The sequence below is a fragment of the Oryctolagus cuniculus genome, chromosome 7, assembly GCF_051225735.1.
Source record: "Oryctolagus cuniculus isolate XC-2025 breed Fujian yellow rabbit chromosome 7, ASM5122573v1, whole genome shotgun sequence".
Taxonomy (NCBI): domain Eukaryota; kingdom Metazoa; phylum Chordata; class Mammalia; order Lagomorpha; family Leporidae; genus Oryctolagus; species Oryctolagus cuniculus.
The window spans coordinates 112659646-112681667 of NC_142873.1; the positions used below are offsets into that span (position 1 = coordinate 112659646).

General features: G+C 42.4%; 1 protein-coding gene and 1 long non-coding RNA gene across 6 annotated transcripts in view; one reads left to right on the plus strand and one right to left on the minus strand.

Moving 5' to 3' along the window:
• The window catches only part of NFIA (nuclear factor I A), a 620032-nt gene extending 618875 nt beyond the window's left edge, over positions 1-1157 (minus strand). Inside the window, exon 1 of one of the 2 annotated variants that reach the window (XM_051857696.3) lies at positions 1003-1157. In XM_051857696.3, the coding sequence (XP_051713656.1) occupies positions 1003-1098 (96 nt within the window). In that variant the 5' untranslated portion in view covers positions 1099-1157. The remainder of the gene's footprint in view (positions 1-1002) is intronic. The other variant, XM_051857695.3, reaches the window with a different exon arrangement.
• The window catches only part of LOC103350166 (uncharacterized), a 95241-nt gene that overhangs the window by 1604 nt on the left and 71615 nt on the right, over positions 1-22022 (plus strand). For 2 of the 4 annotated variants that reach the window (XR_016237325.1, XR_016237326.1), the window contains exons 2-5: positions 7633-7673; positions 11200-11393; positions 11830-12002; positions 13149-13236. This is a non-coding gene — a long non-coding RNA (uncharacterized LOC103350166). Of the gene's footprint in view, positions 1-7632; positions 7674-11199; positions 11394-11829; positions 12003-12970; positions 13237-14346; positions 14485-22022 lie in introns of those variants that run through there. The other 2 variants (XR_007924050.3, XR_016237327.1) reach the window with 2 other exon arrangements.

A 22022-nucleotide genomic window follows, 5' to 3' on the forward strand; every position in this document is an offset into this window, starting at 1 on the left:
ATTCATTGTCCTGGCAGCAAACTTTTTTTTCACTCCCTGGAAGAATTCACGCTTGCAGCAAGAATAATAATTACGGAAAACTAGAAATGCAGTGCTAACGAATTAATCCTTAACGGACACCACCCTAACGAGGGCAGTGATGATTTGAGGACTCTCCTCCTCCCAGGACTTGCATCTCCTGTGACAATGAGCTATTGTGCATCCTCCCAACTTGCTCTACCTCTTATAGATCCAAGATGTCAAAGGTTGTCTGGCCTGGTTGACCATGACATGTGAGTTAACTCATTCTGCAGCGGCGCGGTAGAACTTGATTAAAACTTTATTTGTACTCAGAGTAACCCAAAGACAGCATGTGTGCGTCTCTTTCCACACAGAGCTAGAGTTCCTAAGAGACCGAAGACCTTCTCTGACATAAACAAAGTTAGATGAGAACTCGGGGTGCCCTGCTGGAAGACAGGGAAGGGGGGACCTAGAGTTCTCCCACAGGTGATTTCAGGCATTCCAATAAATGGAGCAGGACCACAATTCACGGAGGGCTTGCTTCTACCTAGTGCCCACCACACGTCCACAGAAAAATACCGCAGTCAAGGAAAGCATGCACCCCACAATCTCTGAAAACAAAAGTAAAGAGGATGTGACACTTGAGAGAGGGAGCAAGACAAATCTTTCATCTTTTTATCCGAGACTGGCTTGGCTGATATACCAACCTCCACCATAAAACTTCTGATACTCTTAAAAAAGAAAAAAAAAAAAAAAAACGAAAAGAAAAGAAAAAGAAAACTCCAGATAGTGTCCCATGGAAAACCAGGGCGGGCATTCCTGGGAGTTCCAGCCGCAGAGTGGCAGAGAGAATGGCAAGAGGAGGCAGTGTGAGGCCGCCTCGCTGAAGAGTGTGAAAAAAATCAAATGTGAATTTGATGAATGTGAGGTCTGGGACATTTTGTCAAAGAGGGAGGGAAAGTAGAAAAGAAAAAAAAAAAAGCAGCCCGGCTGCCAACTCACCATCCACCAAGTTCTGGCCGAGATGTCGTAGCAGAGCTGCCATTTGATGGAGCCGTCGGAAGCTTTCCCTGCCATTACGCTGTCAGCAAGCTTCATCTGATGCTAACTCACGGGAGATAAGACACCTAATTGAGAAAACATTTGCAGTGGCATGTGGGGCAACATGTAGTCCGGTCCATACCATATGGAATCATGGGTAAAAAAAAAAATCTCCTTGACAATGAACCAATCTCTCACAGACCCAGTGGCAAGGTGAAGTGGAGATGAAAAGTCTTCTGCTCCTAGCACTGTCTTCTCCTCTCTCCTTTTTAAAAAACTAGAGCCCACTGCTACACATCAAAGGGAGGTGGTTAAAATTAGGGCTTCATCACTCAGATGATTTTGGTCTGCAAGGTTTTTCCTTTCCTTCCAACAACCACCCCCCCCCCCTTTTTTTTTAAGGAGAATAAAGAGATTTAATAGGACAAAGGCAGGTAGTGGACTGCGGAGGGAGATCGCCACAGGCTATTAGCCTAAAATTTCTGCTTGACAGATGGAACTGCTTAGAGACTATCATGCAATGTTTTGGGCTTTTTCCCCCCTCACCGCCCCCCTCCCATTCGACTTTAAGTCTGATTCAGTATCTGTTTTTCACAGCCACTTTTTTCAAGAACGTGAGCTGTGCATTAAAAAAAAATGTTTAGTTCAGTTTTGCTGTCTTACACATCTCCGCTGGAAGCAAAGCAAAAAGTCTAAAACTAAATCTGGGAACAGCTGAGCAGGTTTTCCAAGGAGTAAAAAAAAATTTGTAGGGGAAAAATATTTCTCCTTCTTTACGTTGTGTTTGAAAAAGCAATTTACTAGTTAATTTGGTGGTGAAGGAGCGTAAACATGAGATGACAACGTTCAAGTCCCTTGATTTTTGGTATTGGTATTTTTTGGCATTGTGTTTAGATGGGTATTTTCATGTGTGTAAATAAATACATTCCTGGTATTTCACAAGTTCTAATCTAGGCTAGGCTAGACAACAGCTCTATATTTTTGACATGTTTTAAAAAATTAATCCTGTACTTTTCCATTCTTTGTAAATAAAGTAATTGGTCATTATCAATTCAGTTTAACACAATTCAGGCTGAACTTGACATGAATACTTCCTTAATCAGGGAAAATCATTTCTGATTTCCTTACTGTAACTTAGCTGTCTTCTTTACAGGGATTTTTTTTTAAACCACACATCCTTTTTTAGCATGAAAAAAATAAACTCACAAAAAGGAACTACCAATAAGAATGACCATAAAAACATGTCTGTTTTTTTAAAGTGAGGAACATCCAGACAACTGCTGGATTTCAGGTCATTTTATTGAGGATTAAGGAAGGCGAGAGAATGACTTGTCTTTTGTTGTATTTTGTTCTTTCAACCTGTGTGACATTAGGAACTGCAGAAACTGGGTGTGGGATATGTGGAAATTCTCTGTGCTGCCTTCATCACTTTTTTTTTTGTCTAAAACTACTGTAAATTAAAAAAATATTTTTTAAGAACAAGAGGGTACTGAATGCATTCTAATATTTTCTGACTATAAGCACTTCTTTGATCTCCAAGAAGCTAGCAGTGAAATTCCAGTTCTCCATGATATGGATCTTCAACATAGACACTCCAGATCATGGGGGTTGAGGGTAGGTTTCTACCATTATTCCTGAGGGCAGTTGAACTGTGATTACTTAAAAAGTTGTGCATTTAGAACCCAACTATATTTTAGACAGTATTATTTAGATTTATTCAGAATATATTTTAAGTTCCAAGGAGGTTAAGTTCGGTGGTATTTGCTTTTCTGATTCTGACTTATTTATTTTAGCCATGTAACATCATAGTTGTATAGTAAATAACTGTTTTAATTAAAATAATTTCATTAAAGCAAACCTCATTCAGTCGCAGCAAAGGTATTTTCCAATTTAAAGTATCAGAATGCTTCTGGGAAGGAACCACAGATATAATTTTTCTTTTCCTATCCCTCATTTTAATGGGATTTCTTCTACTCATATGGGGGCAGTAGGTGGTCTGGAAATTAGTATCAAGTGTAAATATTGCTAGCATTCTTAGGAAATACCTTGTTACCTTGGTGTTGATCACCTGTGTTTTCGGAGGATTCTGCAGGGGAATAGGACACGTTAAAGTCACCGCCTGTGTTCCTGGAGGGGCAAAGGGGCCTGTTCTTGCCAGCCAAAACATTTATTGCCCACTGTAACTGCATCGCCTTTAAAATGACCTGATCTTTCTTCAGTTTACCATTTAGAGAAAAAAGGAAAAAGTTGGAAATTCTATATAAAATATAAACTATTATTAATCCCCCCCTCCCCAGAAAAGGAAAAAGGGAAAGAAGAAAAGAAATGAAATCACATTCTGTCATTGAATCAACCTCTTTTCCCACCCATTCCTACTTGCCTCTGACAAATGGACCAAACCAGTTTCCTTGCTCAAGGCCTCCTCAGCTTTCTCCCAGAGCTTAATGGCATTGGACGTCTTGGACTCGTGTGCAGTTTGGCCCTTTCTTAGTTGGTCTCACAATCTGCCTCTGAACTTGGAGGTGCCTCTTGTCTGAGCCGCTGCATTTCTGAGACTCAGAGCACCCTGTGCGTGGCCATTATTTATGAATGAATGAGGCACTAGGTAAACTGGAGTCCAGATTTCACTTTACGAATTAAAGAATCCCTGGGAAGATCTTTACAGGAGATAGCACTGTAGTTTAGAAACAACAACAACAACAAAAAAAGAAATGATAAATATTACTGGTTAATAATGTTTTAAACCCAGAACAATTGGGTGCATTTAACTTTATCATTGTTCTGTAAGAGGCTGGGGGGAGCTGCCCTTCCCTATATAGCAATCAGCCTTTTCACAGTGTGGCCCATTGTTAATAGCCTTAAAACAAGATTAAATAAAACATGTTAAATATTGCAATTATTGTGGGAAATAAAATTATTTGGTGAGCATAATGGGGAGCAATTCAAGCATTTAACATGATCCAGGAAATGCTACTCCAAACAATTGCATTTGCTTTATGCATTTTTCCCCTTTGATTGCTGACAGATGCCTTTTTGGAAACAAACATCTAAATGGTTTGCCTTCAGTCAGGAAAAAAAAATATAACAGAAAGCAGCTACATGTTTTGAATTTAACTTTTGTCATCTGAATACTTCTTCCCACTGCACGTGAATGAATCTGAGACACGAACAGCACCCTCATCAAGGAATAGGCCTATCAGGACTACGCTTTCTTGCTTCCTCTGAGCACATTTTGTCAGAAGTGAGATCCCCCTAGCACAGAAATCAAGTGATGGGAAACATGGCCCGGGTGACGATGGGGAAGCACTAGAAAGGGAACTGTCATTCTTATGATATGATCCCTCAGGCCAGGTGCATGTCCCTTCCCAGCCTCATCCTGGCTGATGTGACGGATGCTCCCCAAGCAAGCTGCATCCTTTGGGGAAACGGGAAGAACTCAGTAGAGCTTGCGTTTGGAGGGGCCCATTTGTATGTTCTGCTGCGGTGCATCTGGGTGAAGGCCTCTAAGATTCTGCTTCCAACAGGTGTATGATACCAAGGAGAGGTTTCTGGTTGTGTTATGTGTTGCTAAAAGGCAACGTGAAATGCAGTAATAATATTTTTTCAGAGGCTGGAGAGTAGAGCAGTTGGGAGCATTGTTTATGAAGTTAAGGTCCCAATCTGGCTCTGTTTCAGTGTAACTTCCCTCAGGTTACTTAACCTTTCTTATTTTCTGTGTCCTATCTTATTCAGTAAAATGAAGATAATCGAAGTTTTATATACATAATTAGAAGTAAAAATGTGCAAACAACATATAGTCCCTGATATGTTATGAGTGCTCACCCAAAGTTACTGTATTTTTGTCTGTATTAATTATTCCTTTACTGAGGAAAGCCTCTTTCTTTTTCCTCCTGTCCTGTCCTCTGAGACTGGGCCAGGCTCCACTTCCCTTTGTTCTTCCATAAGCTGTGCCTTGATCTATTGAAGCTCTCAGTACTCTCTCCTGGAGTCATCCACCTGCCTGTTTGCCTTCCTCCTGGAAAGGATGCCAGGAGCCTCAACCAGGTCTCCCACATAGGTGCAGGTGCCCAAGGACTTGGGCCATTTTCTGCTGCTTTCCCAGGCACATTAGTGGGGAGCTAGCTTGGAAGTGGAGTGGCTGGGACTCAACCAGCACTCTTTGGGATGTCAGCATTGCAGTTGGAGGCTTAACTCATTATGCCACAGCGCTGGCCCCTGGACCTTGGGAATCTTGAGGGTAGGGACCATATTGTGCTTTTCTGAGTAGTTTATTTCATTTTATTTTATTTAATGAACATAAATTTCCAAAGCACAGCTTATGGATTACAATAGCTTCCCCCCCCATAACTTCCCTTCCACCCATAACACTCCCCTCTCCCACTCCCTCTCCCCTTCCAATCACATCAAGATTAATTTTCAATTATCTTTATATACAGAAGATCAATTTAGTATATATTAAGTAAAGATTTCAACAGTTTGCACCCACACAGAAACACAAAGTGTAAAATACTATTTGAGTACTAGTTATAGCATTAATTAAACACCTAAGAGTAATTGTGTATTAATTACAGAGTTCAACCAATAGTTTTAAGTAGAACATAAAAAATACTAAAAGGGTAAAGTATTAAGTTCTTTTTTGTTTGTTGTATAGTTTTTTTTTATTTAATAAATGTGAATTTACAAAGTGCAACTTTTGTATTGTTGTGGCTCCCCCCCCACCCTCCCTCCGTCCTGTGGCCCTCCCCTCTCCCACTCCCTCTCCCATCCCGTCCTTCATCAAGTTTCATTTTCAATTACCTTCATATACTGAAGATCAACTTAGTATATACTAAGCAAGGGTTTCAACAGGCTGTACTCACACAACCGCACAAGGTATAGGGTATTGTTCGACTAGTAGTGTTGTTTTTAAGTTTCATAGTAAAACACATTAAGGACAGAGATCCTACATGGGGAGCATGTACCCAGTGACTCCCATTGTTGATTTAACAATTCGCACTCTTATTTATGACGTCAGCAATCACCCGAGACTCTTGCTATGAGCTGACTAGGCTATGGAAGCCCCTTGAGTTCACCGACTCTGAACTTGTTTAGTAAAGGCCATATCACAGTGGAGGTTCCTTCCTCCCTTCAGAGAAAGGTGCCTCTCTCCTTGATGGCCTGTTCCTTCTACTGGGGTCTTGTTCACCAGGATCTTTCATTTAGATTGTTTTTTGCCACCGTGTCATGGCTTTCCATGCCTGTGAGATTCTCATGGACCTTTTATCCAGATCCGAATGTCCCAAGGGTTGATTCTGAGGCAGGAGTGCTGCCATTCTATGAGTCTGCTGTGTGTCCTGTTTCCCCCGCAGGATCATTCTCTCCCTTTTAATTCTATCCTTCATTATTTGCTTACACTGGTCTTATTTGTGAAATCTCATCGACACATACTGAATAGTTTTTTTTTTCTCTTTTTTTTTTTTTGACAGGCAGAGTGGACAGTGAGAGAGAGAGACAGAGAGAAAGGTCTTCCTTTGCCGTTGGTTCACCCTCCAATGGCCGCCGCGGCTGGTGCGCTGCGGCTGGCGTGCTGCGGCTGGCGCACCACGTTGATCCGATGGCAGGAGCCAGGAGCCAGGTGCTTTTCCTGGTCTCCCATGGGGTGCAGGGCCCAAGCACCTGGGCCATCCTCCACTGCACTCCCTGGCCACAGCAGAGGGCTGGCCTGGAAGAGGGGCAACTGGGACAGAATCCGGCACTCCAACCGGGACTAGAACCCGGTGTGCCGGCGCCGCTAGGCGGAGGATTAGCCTAGTGAGCTGTGGCGCCGGCCTGAATAGTTTTAAGGTCAAGTGTAGTCCTAGGAAAAGTCTAGGGCTCCCTAAACAGAGAAAGACTAGCACACTGAAAATTTGATTGCATTCTCTTTATATTTATATACAGTCTTGTCTTTTACCTTGACTCAGACTCCTGCCCCTTCTAGTATGTGCCACCAGCCTTGCCATGTTAATGCCCTGACTGTACCCCAGTCAACAGAGACCCCTGGCTCCTTTGTTGTCCAATGACCTTTCTTATCTGTGTCACCTGTTGGTACTTCATACAGATGGATTGTATTATTACTCACCTTTGATGAATATTTCATTCATTCACCTATTTAATAGCAATTTTTGCAGTATAGGCAATTACATTTTTTTCCTCTTTCTTTTCAACTTTTGTTTCCATGCCCATTGGAAATGGGAAACTCTAGAAGAAGAACAACATGATCATGAATGCAGCATGTACTAAGAAGCCACACTCCAAGTAGGTTTTTTTTTTCCCCAGGTAGGTTCTTACGAGATATGATCTATTATTAACTTAATTTTCAAAATAGAAAGAAATTCATGTTCAAGAGGTGGAGAGACTTGATGAGGGCTGCAGAATTAAGCGACAAAGGAAAGGTTAAAGTCTAGAAACCGTGACTCCAGAGCTTCACAGCTCTGGTGTTGTTCCCTAAACCACAAAAGGAAGAAAAACACTTGTTGTGTGCCTGGCAATTCTTGAGGTGCGTTTGGGCACAGTATCATTTAATCTACACATCAAAATTAGGAGGTTGATATTCTTATTTTCAATTTGCAGGTCAGAGTCGAAAACGTAAGAGCCTTGCCTAAAGACACATGGTAAGCAAGGGGAGCAAAATTCAACTCTATGTCTGCTGGATAACAATGCTCTGGGCTTTTCTGCTCCAACCAGCTAGCTTCCAGAAAATATTTTTTATTTCTTTTGTAGAATTGAATGTTGGGCTTAACAAATACGCATGGCCTTGAATCATCAGACTCTTAGATAATAAAATTAGAAATGTATCCTGTTGCTGAGGCTGTAGAGTGCAGTGTAGGATAATGGGTATCTAAGATTGAAAAAAAAGCAAAGCTTGTGTTGAAGAGGGATTATGTACTATTAACATCTAGGTCTTCCTCTCACCTTAATCGGGTGGAAAATCCTAAAATGGGGTTCAAGACATCACTGTCTAACTCCTCAAATGAGTGTGTTCTCACATGGTAGCTTTCTGATAAGAGGAAGAATCAACATGAGGGATAGAAAATCTAGCTCCTTCAAAGCCCAGATAAATGCCAGGATCTTTGGTGGGAGGTTTATCCTTATAGATGCAAGCATCAAAGTCTTCTGCGCAGGTATACCTCGTTACTGGGTGTGAGTGGTGACTTAAATAAACCGGTGTCCCACATCACCTGGCATGGTTTTCTCACTGTATGGCAGAAGGGAATGCTGCAAAGCTGAAAAGGACAGAATGCAAGAAAATACCAGGGGGCCAGACAGCCCCATCCATTTTAATGATATTCCCAGATATTGCCCAGATTTTTGATCCTGTGTGTGTGTATGTGTGTATGTTTTTTTCTCAAGAAAATATTGATTTTTTTTTCAGCAGAAACTTGCTGGCCATGTCCTGCAAAGAATTAGATTTTTCTTGGTGGCAGTTCTTTTGACTCATTTCCATTTAGAAATTCTTTGGCTTTCCTTTCCTCTGCATTTTCTGTTAGCCAGCTGCCACCCAAGATTGGACTAAACCCTCTGCCCCCTGTTAAAAAAGCGAGAGAGAAAAAGAAAAAACACATACAACACAACCCTCTAATAAGTATATTCACAAGTTCTATGCGAGGCGCTTAAGAAAAGTAAAAGGTTAATATATTCTAACTACATGTTGGGTATAGAATGTCAGATCTGTCAAATTTCATTATAACTTGCTGCTCATTGGAAAAGATTTGATTTCTTCTGCCACTGTCCTACTATGTTCAAGTCACAGACTGCCAGCAGCAGCCCACTGAAGACCACAGGCTGGCAATGAGCGGGCTCGAGTGGGAAACCAGCCGCAAGGACCATCTGTTTCCGATTTCTAGCTGAGCCAAGATGTGCAGTGAAGTGCATTCCATTCACCAGGCCAGCTTCTCCCCTGCTCAAGTTATTAGTGTTACAAGTGAAATTATCTCTTCCAAACAGCGGGGGAGCTATAATCCTTATGGAATCGGACTTTCAAACACACACGCAAACTCACAACACACACACACACACACACACACAACATTTAGACAGCTTTTGTTAAAGTTGTGGGAAGATTGCTTGTAAATTTAATTACAGCCTCCACAGACTTTATAAAGTATGTTTTATTAAGCATGATAACCTCTGAGGCATCAGCGTATACATTGGCCTCATTTAGTCTAATTGAATGATCAAATATCTTTAGGATGCTTTTTGTGGGCATGGTTAAAAATGATAAGAAGGAAGTATTTAAGCCATCTTAAAATGAACTGGCTTTCAAGAGCATAATGGGATTTTAGGAATAATCAAAGGGAGTCTTGCTCTGCTGGGTCTCTTGCAAGTAGACAGTGCTGATGCTGGTTAGCTGGTTATTGATCCCATAGGCCGAATGACCAGGTTCCCCACTTAAGTTGGGAGATCATAATAGGCTGTCTTTGTTATTTGGAATTGACCTGCCTGTCTCAAGACTGATAATTTTTAGAAAAATTTGGAGGTGAAATTGCAAGGCTGATTGTGTGACCATGTGCTAGAAAGAGGGGGAGGTCAGGAGGCCTTAATTAATCCTATAAACATGCACTTAGTAGCAGGTGCTTGCTATTGTGCTGGGTGCTCAAGATGCAAAGAACACACAGGGCCTGCCCTGAAGGAGCTCCAACTCTCATTGAGGAAATAGACATGGCATCCAGCCCTCATGTTGTACCCCAGAACCATGTGGGGTTCTTTTTTTTTTGACAGGCAGAGTGGACGGTGAGAGAGAGAGAGACAGAGAGAAAGGTCTTCCTTTTGCCGTTGGTTCACCCTCCAGTGGCCGCCGCGGCCGGCGTGCTGTGGCCGGCGCACCACGCTGATCTGAAGGCAGGAGCCAGGTGCTTCTCCTGGTCTCCCATGCGGGTGCAGGGCCCAAGCACTTGGGCCATCCTCCACTGCACTCCCGGGCCATAGCAGAGAGCTGGCCTGGAAGAGGGGCAACCGGGACAGAATCCGGCACCCCAACCGGGACTAGAACCTGGTGTGCTGGCACTGCAAGGCGAAAGATTAGCCTATTGAGCCATGGCGCCGGCCACCATGTGGGGTTCTAAGCTTTGTTCTTCCACATACTTGCTCCCTGACTCAGGGTTGTCATATCTCCTCTGTGAGCTTCATCTGTAAAATGGGCATGGTGATGGCTGACTTTAGGGACTGTTGCCAGAATTAAGTGAACCATGATCTATGGAAAGGACAAAAGATCCCTCACAGGCACTTTGCAGGTGCTCAATATGTGTTAGTTTCTATTCCCCAAATACTTGAGAACTTTGTGAGCTGTAGCAGGTACCTCTGTGGATGAGTGGCACACTGAATCCAGGGAAGCTGCTTCGTTATTCCTGGCTCACGTCCACCAACCTGGACCACAGGTTTTCCAAGGGCCAAGGCCTGTAGGGGGCACTGTGCAGAGTCAGGAATAATTAAGAGACTAATTCTTCCTTTGGTTCATGGCAAATGAATGATTCTTTCCAAAAATGAATGCTTTTCATAGCAGATATCACATAAATTCATTTAAAACCAGGATACAGGAGTAATACAATCAAGGCCCTTATTTTGCAGGTTATGAAAATGAGGCCCAGCAGACAGAACCTGGAGTCACTGAGCAAGTTAGTGGCAGAGACAGGGCTTCGACTTTAATTTTCAGTGTCTCTGCCACTGGACCAATTATCTCACAGTGTTTGCAGAGCTGTGTCCTGGGTTCTATGACTGAATTGCATTCCAATGCACGTGAGCCCCTCCCTCTATTGCTTCTGCTGATTGTATTATACACATGACAGATAGATCACCATTCTTGACTCAGATTTATAGGCAGAAATAGAGGTCAGCTAGTACAGTCCCCTTATGAGACAGATGGGAAAGCGAAGGACCAATGTCCCAGTTCAGTGTCCTGAGAGCAAACTTTGAGCCTGGTGGAGACTGGTGTGCAAGCATTTTATTGGGAAGGTCGATGAGCTCAACAACTGCAGGGAAGTAAAGGAAAAAAACTGGGTAGAGGGAGGAATTAAAAAGCAATTCAGTCCTAACAAAGGCTTAGCTAATGCTATAGGGGCCCTGGACCCTGGGGTGGCCTTGTAGAACTTCCTAAACTGGGGAGAATGATTGTGCCTTTGTACTCCTGTGATGACTGACCAGCTACGGAATATGAGCTTTCTTGGAGGAAAAATAGAAACTCTGGGCCAGGCATCTAAGACAAAACCCACAGGGGTTTTCTGCTGAGAACTGTCAGCCACCAATGTTCCTGAGAGCCAGAGGGTCATCTGGATGACCAGCCACAGAATCTATCTGTATCCAGAGAAGTCCATGGCTTCCTTACAAGCACCCACCAGGTGAGTGGAAGATTTGGAACCTGTAATTTATGGTTCATAGCTCTACTTACTTCTCAAGTGGCAGGGGAAGCCTTCATAACCTGTTTGAAGAGAATCTACCCAATAGATTCAGGAGTACCTCTTCTTTAGAAACAGCAGGGATTGGGCAAGGTAGACAGGGCAATGGGGACACTGATGTGCGCTTCCTGGCTTCTTTTTACACTGTCAAGCTATACTCCCCTTTCTTGGCATACACAATAGTTTCGAGAAAGAGTGCAGTAGAGGTTTGCAGTCTGACTCAGCACACATGCAGGCAGATCTCTAGGACTCCCGAGAGTCTCTTGGAAGAAGCATGTGTTGGCATCCCCCTGGGGCCTTGTACCTGTGGAAGGGAGGATTTGGGTGAGGAGAAGCAGAAGGCAGCAGTGGAGTGAAAAATTGGTATTTCTTATTCCAGATGTTTCCATCTCAAAGCAGCTCCCCCATGGAGGACCTGATCAAGAAAAAAAAAAAGAACTCCCCAAATCTGAAGCATAGATGGCATGTGATGATTAAACTCTTTGCTTCAAAGACACACTTTGGAGAACAAACCAACCTCCTGTCATTCCCTACAAAGAGCAAATCTGTTTGGTATGGAGCTCAGAGAAGGCTTTTCACGTTTCCACCCCCTCCTGCCCAGAGCTTTACTGTTTTTCCTTTATGTCCTTAGTTGTGTTCTTTTATTTGCTATAACATTGCTAAAAGCAACCACCTTAATTTTTGAACAATTGCTGTTTCTGTATTTCACTGGCAATGAACAGAAAGCAAATGATGTGAGGGTCCAGGGAATTCTAGTGGGTACCCTTTCCCTGGCCTTGATGGGATAAGTCCAAGGCACCTTTTGCCTTTTTTGTCACTGTTTTGACACAAAGAACAACAGCTTTTACAAGGGATCATGGCCTGTCTTTCAAGAGAATTAGGATGTCCACATCCACTTTTAGCAATTTTTCTTCTAGTTCTCCCCTAATGGCAGGTGCAGGCTCCCCTACTCTCTCTGCTTCCATTCAGAGTTTGTATTTACAATGAAGGGCTTTCATTTGTCTCTTTTCCTGTTTTTTAAATATTCATTTGTATTTAAAGATTTGCTTATATGAAAGGCAGAGCAACAATAAGAAAGGAAGCAGCAGACGGAGAGGAAGAGACACAGAGAGAAAAATTTTTCATCTTCTGGCTCACTCCCCTAAATGCCAGAATAGCCAGGGTTGGGACAGGCTGAAGCTAAGAGCCAGGAGGCAGGAGCCAGGGACTCCATCTGAGTCCACCATGTGAGTGGCAAGGGTCTGAGTCCTTGGGCCATCATTCAATGCTTTCCAGGGCATGTCAGCAGAAAGCTGGATAAGAAGCGGAGCATCAGGGACTCAAACCAGCACTCAAATGCAAATGGTGGTTTAACCTGTTGTGCCACAATGCCAGCTCCTTATGGTATGGTGGGAGGAATCATTATGTCCCTAAAGTTGTATTTATGAAATACATGAAGCTTGTATACCTTAAATAAAAGGTTTCTGGGGAAAAATAAAATTTCTAAAATATCTTTAAAAAATTTTCATTTTATTTGAAAGGCTGACAGAGAGAGAAATAGAGGAAGAGATAAAGATCTTTCCTCTGATGGTTCACTCCCCTAATTCCTGCAATAGCCAGGACTGGACCAAGTAGAAGCCAGGAGCCTAAATCTCAATCAAGATCTCCCAAATGGGTGGCAGAGACTAAAGTACTTGAACGTCATCTGTTGCTTCCCAGGATGCATATTAGCAGGAAGCTGGATCAGAAGCAAAGGAGCCAGCACTTGAACCAGGCACTCTGATATGGGATGTGGGCATCCTAAGTGGTGAGTTTACCCATGGCATCAATCTCCTGCTCCCCTCTCTTTGTCCTACTTTTTCCCGTCTTGCCCTTACTTCCCACATTCTTGAGCTCTTCTTATAGTCCATATACTGTTATAATTACTAAGCAGTTACAATTATAATTAATGCAGAAAATTGTCTTTAAGGCACCATCGTTGGAGCACACAGATAGGCACCCGGCCATTCCAATCCACTGTGATAGACCCTCTACTGGGAATGCAAGTGAAAGGAGAGCAGTAAAGGGCATTTAAATTAACTTGGAGTAGGGTAGCAGAGGCTTGTGTGCATTTTCTCCAGGAAGTAACAACAAAACTTGGCTCGGAGAGTGAAGAGTATGGTGGACACAGGGAGATAGATGTTGGGGGTAGGGTGGTAGCAGGAGTGCTATAGGCCAAAAGCATAACACAGAACAGACTTGAGGGAGAGCCGCATGGTTCCACACTCCTGCAAACTGTCTGATGCACTGGCAATTCTCACATTCCCTAGCCACTGTATTCTCTGTCAACAGATCTGCTGTCTGCCACCAATGTTCTAAGTAGCTCATAACTCAAGAATAGTTCCCACCTTTCTAAATGATTGGAAAAAATGAAAAGAATATGCTGTGATATGTAAGACTTATAAGAAATTCACATTTCAGTGTCCATAATACACTTGACAGTTCACTTACGCTTTGTTTATAGCTGCTTTTGCACAATAGTGGCAGAGTGGGGCTGTTATGAGCAGCTGTGTGGTTGAGAAGCTACAATACTCCCTCTCTGGCTCTTTACTGGAAAAGGTTCAGTGCCCCTGGTCTTGAGGATGGGGCTTACCATCTGGGAGCCTAACAATTTTGGATTGAAATCCTGTTTCGACTTCTAGCTGTGTGACCCTCAGTGAATTTAATTTTTTTTAAAAGGCTTATTAATTTACTGGAAAGGCAGAGCTACAGAGAGAGAAGGAGAGACAGAGATCTTCTATCTGCTGGTTCACTCCTCAAATGACCACTAGGGCCAAGGCTGGGCAAGGCTGATGCCAGGAGCCAGAAGCTTCTTCTGGGTCTCTGATGTGGGTTGTAGGAGTCCAAGTATTTGGACCATCTTCTACTGTTTTCCCAGGTGCTTTGGCAGAGAGCTGGATAAGAAGACAGAGCAGCTGGGACTCAAACCGGCATCCAAATGGGATGCTGGCATTGCAAGGTGTGGCTTAACCCATTGCACCACAACACCACACCCCCAACAAGTTTCTTAAACAGCTTATGCCAGTTTTGTTATTTGCACAATGGTGATAATAACACTTCATAGGCTTGTGAAGATTGAAGATGACATTGACATATAAAGCTCCTGGGAATAGTAAGCACTAATGTGAACTTATTATAAAATATTGATTATTTCAATGATTTGTGCTATTAATCTTTGTGATAAGGTAAATATGATAAGTTTATGACTGACTGTGCTCATTGCCAGACTGACTGCTTTGGGGATTATGTTAAAGCCGTATTTTCTGTTAATAGATCAGTAGGGAAGGGGAGAGATTTGTTCTTGGAAGACAGTGGGAAGCTGTTGCTAGAATGCCTCTCAATAATAACCACAGCTAAAGTCTATTGAATGCCTGCTGTGACACGATATTAAGTACTATTTATATGCATTGCCTAATCTAGTCATCACCTCAAACCTGGGAGCCACAATTGTCACTTCATTTTACACATGAGGAGATTGAAGCTCAGAGAAGGTAAGCAAGTTAACCTAAGTCACACAGCCAGTAGGAGGTAGAGTTATGACTTGAATCTGGGATACTCTGATGTCAAAGCATCTGTCTTAACCACTTGTGCTTGAGCAAACACATGACAAGAATCAGAGACACAAGTTTCAGTGCTCACAGCTCTTTCTGGTGGTTGGCCAATTGGAACAATCAGTGTCAGTTAAGTTCTGCAGTGGTGTTGTCATCCAATCAGGAGAATGCTGTTGTAGCCATCTTTATCTGCTCTTTAATTTTTAAAGATTAATTTATTTATATGAAAGGTAGAAAGAGGGGGAAGGCAGAGAGAGGTAAAAAGAGAATGAAAGAGAGAGAGAGAGAGAGAGATCTTCCATCTGATGGTTCACTCCCCAAATGGCTGCAACTGCCAGGGCTGAGCCAGACCGAAGCCAGGAGCCTGGAGCTTCAATCAGGTATCCCATGTGAGTGCAGGGGCCCAAGCACTTGGGTCATCCTCCATTGCTTATTCAGGTGCATTAGTAGGGAGCTGGAACAAAAGTGGAGCAGGTGAGTCTTGAACCAGCACCCAAATGGTATGCCAGCATTGTGGGTGGTGGCTTAACCTACTACGCCACAGCACCAGCTGCCTTTATCCACTCTTGATTCCACCTCTCAGAGGCTCTCCAAGGGAACTTGCAAGCACGTTGTCTTTTTGACAGTTGCCCCTTTGATGGAGATCCCACAAGACATATCTGGTTCTTGGGTGAGTGGACATGAGTATGGCTGTACTGGGAACACATAATGGAAGTGTGTTTGGTCATGTGACTGGGATATACTGTCGTGATTAATAAATAAAACCTGTTTGGTATTCAACTGTTATTTATTGACTCAGGAATATGCTCCTAAATGATTCAACAAAACGCAGACTATTACACATCCACATACCATGGTCTCAATTTGGTAATTATATGTGTCTATACCAGAATATTCAGTAGTTGTCTCTCTAGGCCTTGAGGGAGTGATGGTAAACATTTTTTTCTATTTATAGAATTGGAAAACAATGTTTAAGGGGGACAGCTGGGAAAGAGTGGTTGCCAGAGGAGCTGAGCCGGACATGGTTGCAGGTCTGGGCTGACCCAGGAGGAGCATGGAGAACGGTTTGGTAGGCCGACTTTCCCTGTGGGCTAAGAAGAGGGCCCTGGATGTGCACTCATAACATTTCCCCAAGGCAGCAGGGCAAGGCCTCAGCACCTCCCAGGAGAGGCAAAGGACAGCCCAGTGATTGGCTCTGGGTGGCTGCTGGGAACCAGGGCTGTGCCACACAGAAGGACCCGAGGGATCCTGCCCTTGTAGAAGCTAGAAAATATAGTACAATGATCAGAAAGTCCTTTCATTTGACAGTTTCTGGTTAGGTGGTTGTAGAATATAATGATCTGCTCTGGTTGGTTACCTAAAAAAGAAATTCTTACATGCTACCCTCTGATACCAGAGAAAATCTAGCAGACCTATTTTAGGTCCTGCATAAATTGCCTGTCTGTCTTTTAGAGTTTGAATTCTTCCTCATTTTGTTCCTTCTTACTGTCTCAAATTTGGGTATAGGTTTTCCCAAGAGATAAAAGGATGCCAGTTCTGAAGAGACTTCTTTCTCCAGTAGGGAAACCCAGATTTCACCTGTGACTTGTCATTTGTTCAGTGGGTTCCCTAGTGCTTCCTTCAGGGCAAGGGCTAGATTCACGGACCATCTGCCGTCCATTGCCTTTACCTACACCAATGCTGTGTTTCATGGTTAACTGGGACTTTCCCAGGCTCATCACAAGATGCTTAACGCAAATGGGAAGGACACTAAGCTGGGAACCAGGAGCTACAGACTGAAGACAGGGCCATGGCGCCACACTGAGTGTTCCTGGATAAGTCCATTTTCCTCCCAGAACCTAAGTTTCTTTATAGATAAAGGAGGAGCATGGATTAGATCTGGGGTTCCTTGGGACTGGACTGCTTAGTGTGTGTGCTGCCTGAAATGTGGCTCCCTCCTTTGCAACCCAACTTCATATTAAACAGCAATAGCAAACAGTTTCACTTATTCCTTTCTTTCTTTCTTTCTTTCTTTCTTTCTTTCTTTCTTTCTTTCTTTCTTTCTTTCTTTCTTTCTTTCTTTCTTGACAGGCAGAGTGGATAGTGAGAGAGAGAGACAGAGAGAAAGGTCTTCCTTTTTGCCGTTGGTTCACCCTCCAATGGCCGCTATGGCCGGCGCACCGCGCTGATCCGAAGGCAGGAGCCAGGTGCTTCTCCTGGTCTCCCATGGGGTGCAGGGCCCAAGCACTTGGGCCATCCTCTGCTGCCTTCCTGGGCCACAGCAGAGAGCTGGCCTGGAAGAGGGGCAACTGGGAAAGAATCCGGCGCCCTGACCGGGACTAGAACTCGGTGTGCCAGCGCCGCTAGGTGGAGGATTAGCCTATTGAGCTGCGGTGCCGGCCTTATTTCTTTTTTTATGTGAGAGGCGGAATTGCAGACAGAGAGAGGTAGAGACTGAGAGAAAGGTCTTCTCCTGCTGTTTCATTCCCCAAATGGCCACATCAGCTGATGCTGAGCTGATCCAAAGCCTAGCGTCAGAAGCCTCATCTGGGTCTCCCACTCAGGTGCAGGGATCCAAGGACTTGGCCATCTTGTACTGCTTTCCCAGGCCATAGCAGAGAGCTGGATTGGAAGAGAGGCAGCTGGGAAACAAATGGGAGCCCATATGGAATGGTGGCACTGCAGGCGGAGGTTTAGCCTACTACACCACAGCACCAGCTCCCAATTTCACTCTTACAGTATCTTTATTGAGTTTACTGGAACACTTTCTGTGAAGAATTATTCCTTTGTAGATTAAAGTTTCAAAATCATTGGATTGGATGATCCACACGTGTCTAGATCATAAACTGCTTTTACGGTCTACTTCCAATTCATATCACTACAATTTTTTCATTGATTTTTCTATTGTGGTAAAGAAAATATAATGGGCAGCGCTGCAGCTCACTAGGCTAATCCTCCACCTGTGGCACTGGCACCCTGGGTTCTAGTCCCGGTCGGGGCACTGGATTCTGCCTGGTTGCTCCTCTTCCAGTCCAGCTCTCTGCAGGTACTTGGGCCCTGCACCCATACGGGAGACCAGGAGGAAGCACCTGGCTCCTGGCTTAGGATTGGCATGGAGCGCCGGCCGTAGCGGCCACTTGGAGGATGAACCAATGGAAGGAAGATCTTTCTCTCTGTCTCTCTCTCTCTCACTGTCTAACTCTGCCTGTCAAAAACAACAACGACGACAACAACAAAAAAGAAAATATAACATGAAATTCACCTTCTTAACACATTTTTAAGTGGTCCCTAAAGTTTTTTTATCTTGTGCGGCTGAAAGATTATATCTGTCAATCAGCACCTCTGCATTTTCCCTCATCCCTGGCAACCACCATTCTATATTCCACATCTAAGAGTTTGAATACTTTTTTAAAAAAAGATTTATTTATTTATTTGAAAGGCAAAGTTACAGAGAGGCAGAGGCAGAAGCAGAGAGAGAAAGAGAGAGAGAGAGAGAGTGAGAGAGAGAGAGAGAGAGATCTTCCATCTGCTGGTTCACTGCCCAAATGGCTGAAACTGCTGGAGCTAAGCCAACCTGAAGCCAGGAGCCTGGAGCTTCCTCCAGGTCTCCCACACAGGTGCAGGGGCCAAAGCACTTGGACTGTCTTTTACTGCTTTCCCAGGCCTTAGCAGAGAGCTGGATCAGAACTGGAGCAGCTGGGACTCGAACCAGCACCCATATGGGAGTGTTGGCACTGCAGGTAGCGGTTTTACCTGCTGCGCCACAGCACCGGCCCCTTGAATGTTTTTTTGAAACACTTTTTAATGAAAAGTTTTTAGCAAACAAAAATTGTAGGTATTTATGGGGTACTATGTGACATTTTGATACATGTATACATTGTATAATACTTTAGATACCTCATAGAAACAGAATAATACTGTTTTTGTTCTGTGACTAGCTTACATCACTTAATGTAATGTCTTCAGGCTCATGTTTTAAAAATAATATTCCATTGTACGTTTATGCCATGTGTTCTTTATCCATTCATTCATCTGTGGATAGTTTTTTTCTAATTCTTGTTATTATGAATAATGATGCAATGAACAAAGGAGTAAAATATCTCTTTGAGGTGTTGATTTCAATTCTTTTGGGTAATTCTCAAGAAGTGGGGTTGCTGGATCATACAGTAGTTCTCTTTTCAAGTGTTTGAGGAAACTCCATACTGTTTTCTGTTTCTACCAACAGTGCGCAAGTGTTCCTGTTTCTCCCAATCTCATCAGTACTTCTTTTAAAAAACATTTTATTTATTTATTTGAAAGGCAGAGTTATAGAGTGAGAGGGAGAGGGAAGGAGGGAGGGGGAGAGAGAGAGAGAGAGAGAGAGAGAGAGAGATCAATTTTCCATCCAGTAGTTCACTCCCCAAATGGCTGCAATGCTCAGAGTTGGGCTGAAAAACCTAGGAGCTTCTTCCCAGTCTCTCATGTGGGTGCCAGGGCCAAGGACTTGGGCCATCTTCTGCTGGTTTCCCAGGCATGGTAGCAGGGAGCTGGATCTGAAGTGGAGCAGCTGGGACTTGAACAGGTGTGGATATGGAAAGTCAGCACCAGCAGTGGCAGCCTTACCCAATATACTCAGTGCTCCATCAGCACTTATTCAATGCTTTATTTGTTTTCATAATGACCATTTTAATAGCTGTGAGGGGATATCTTTTTTGGTCTTGATTTGTATTTCAGTGATAATTGGACATTTCTCATATCCGTTGGAGAAATATCTATTTAAATCTGTCCTTTTTAAATTGTATTTATTTATTTATTTATTTATTGGTTATTGAGTTGTAAGAGTTTCTTATGTATTTTGAATGTTAATACTTTGTCAGATATGTAACTTACAAATGTCTTCAACCATTCTGTAGGTTTCTTTTCATTCTGTTGATTGTTCCCTTCTTAGTATAGAATCTTGGTATATTGTAGCTCTACTTCTTTATTGCTGTTTTTGTTCCTTGTACTTTTGGTATTAAATCCAAGAATCATTGCCAGCACCAATATTGCAATGATTTCTTGCTCTGTTTGCTTCTAGCAGTTTTATAGTTCCAGGTCTTAGATTTAAGTATATAAGCTATTTTGAGTTGATTTTTGTATACAGTTTGAGATAAAGGTGTAAATTCATTCTTTGCCTTTGCATATTTAGTGTTTCCAGCATCATTTGTTGAAGAGACTGCTTTTTCTCAACTGTGTTGTCATGACACCTTTGTAGAAGATCATTTTATCATATGTTGGGCACTCAGAGACTTCATGGACAATGCATATTATGAAAACGTTGCATGGAATTAAACTATTTTGTACCAAAAACAAGGTTACTTTTAAATTAATTTTTCCTTCATCTTTTTGAAGGATCCTTGTATTTGTGTGGATTAATTTTGAATTCTCTATTATTTTCCATTGGCCCTGTATCTGTCTTTATGCTCATACCATACTGTTGTGATTACTGTAGTCTTGTGATATGTTTTGAAGTCAGGAAGCATTAAGCCTTCAGCTCTATTCTTTCTCAAGATTGGTTTGGCTACTAAGGGTCCTTTGTGGTTCAATACGAGTTTTAGGAATATTTTCACGGTTTCTATGAAATAAAAAAAAAAACAACGCCATTGGGAGTTTGATAGGGATGGCATTGAATTTGGAGAATAGTCTGAGTAGAATAGATATCTTAGCAATAGTAAACCTTTGAAGCTGTCTTTTAATTTTTCCTACCTACTTTATTTCTTCAATGTTTTGTAGTTTCCAGTGTATAGTCTTTCACCTCCTTAGCTGGGTTCATTTCTAAATATTTTATTTTTTCTGTAAATGAGATTATTTTTCTCAATTTTCTATTCAAGTTGTTTTTTAGTGAATAAAATGCAAATGATTTTTATATGCTTGTTCTATAGTGTCACTTAACTCTGCTATTTCCTTGTTGATTTTCTGGCAGGTTGATCTCTCCATTGCTGAAAGTGGGGTATTGAAGTCCCCCATTACTATTGAATTTGAGTTTATGTCTCCCTTTAAATCCATTAACATTTCTTTTAGATATCCAGGTGCCCTGCAGTTAGGTGCATATACATTTATAGTAGTGACTTCTTCCTGTTGAATTGATCCTGTAATGGATTACATAATGTCCTTCTTTGTCTCTTTTAACAGTTTTTGTTTCAAGTCTATTTTGTCTCGTAGTAGGATGGCTACACCAGCTCTTTTTTGGTTCTGTTAACATAGTTTTTCTTTTTCCATCCTTTCACTTTATGTCTACATGCATGTTTGTTGTCAAGATGTGTTTCTTGTAGGCAGAAAATAAGTGGGTTTTCTTTTTTAAACTATTCAGCCAGTCTGTGTCTTTTAACTGGAGAGCTGAGCTCATTCATATTCAAGGTGACTATTGTTAAATACCAACTTTGCCCTGCCGTGTTTCCATAAATAGTCCTATTTTTTTTTTTTTTTACTTTGGGTTAGCTTTGTACTTTTAGTGGGTTATTTTCTGAGTTCATCTTCTTTCACAGTGATGTTCCTGTTTCTGTGTTTCTATGTGTAGCACATCATTGAGCATCTTTTATAGGGCTGGGTGGGCAGTTACAAATTCTTTCAATTTCTGTTTGTTGTGGAAGTTCTTTATTTCTCCTTCATTCTTAAATGAGAACTTTGCAGGGTTTAGTATTATGGGTTGACAATTTTTTTTTTCTCTTAGGGATTGAAATATATTTCACCATTCTCTTCTTGCCTGTAGATTTTCTGATAAGAAGTCTGCAATGCGTTTAATTGGGTTTCCTCTTATAGTGATTTGGTGTTTCTCTAGTGCACATTTTAAGATCTTTTCTTTATGTTTTACTGTGGGGAGTTACTACAGTGTGTTGTGGTGAATAGCTTTTCTGGTCGTGTCTATTAGGAATTTTGTGTACTTTCTATAGTTTATGTCTCTTTCTCCAGATTGGAGAAGTTTTCTGTTATTACTTCATTAAGCAGTCCTTCTAATCCTTTCTCTCTTTCCACACCTTATGGAACTCCTAGGATCCATATGTTGCAT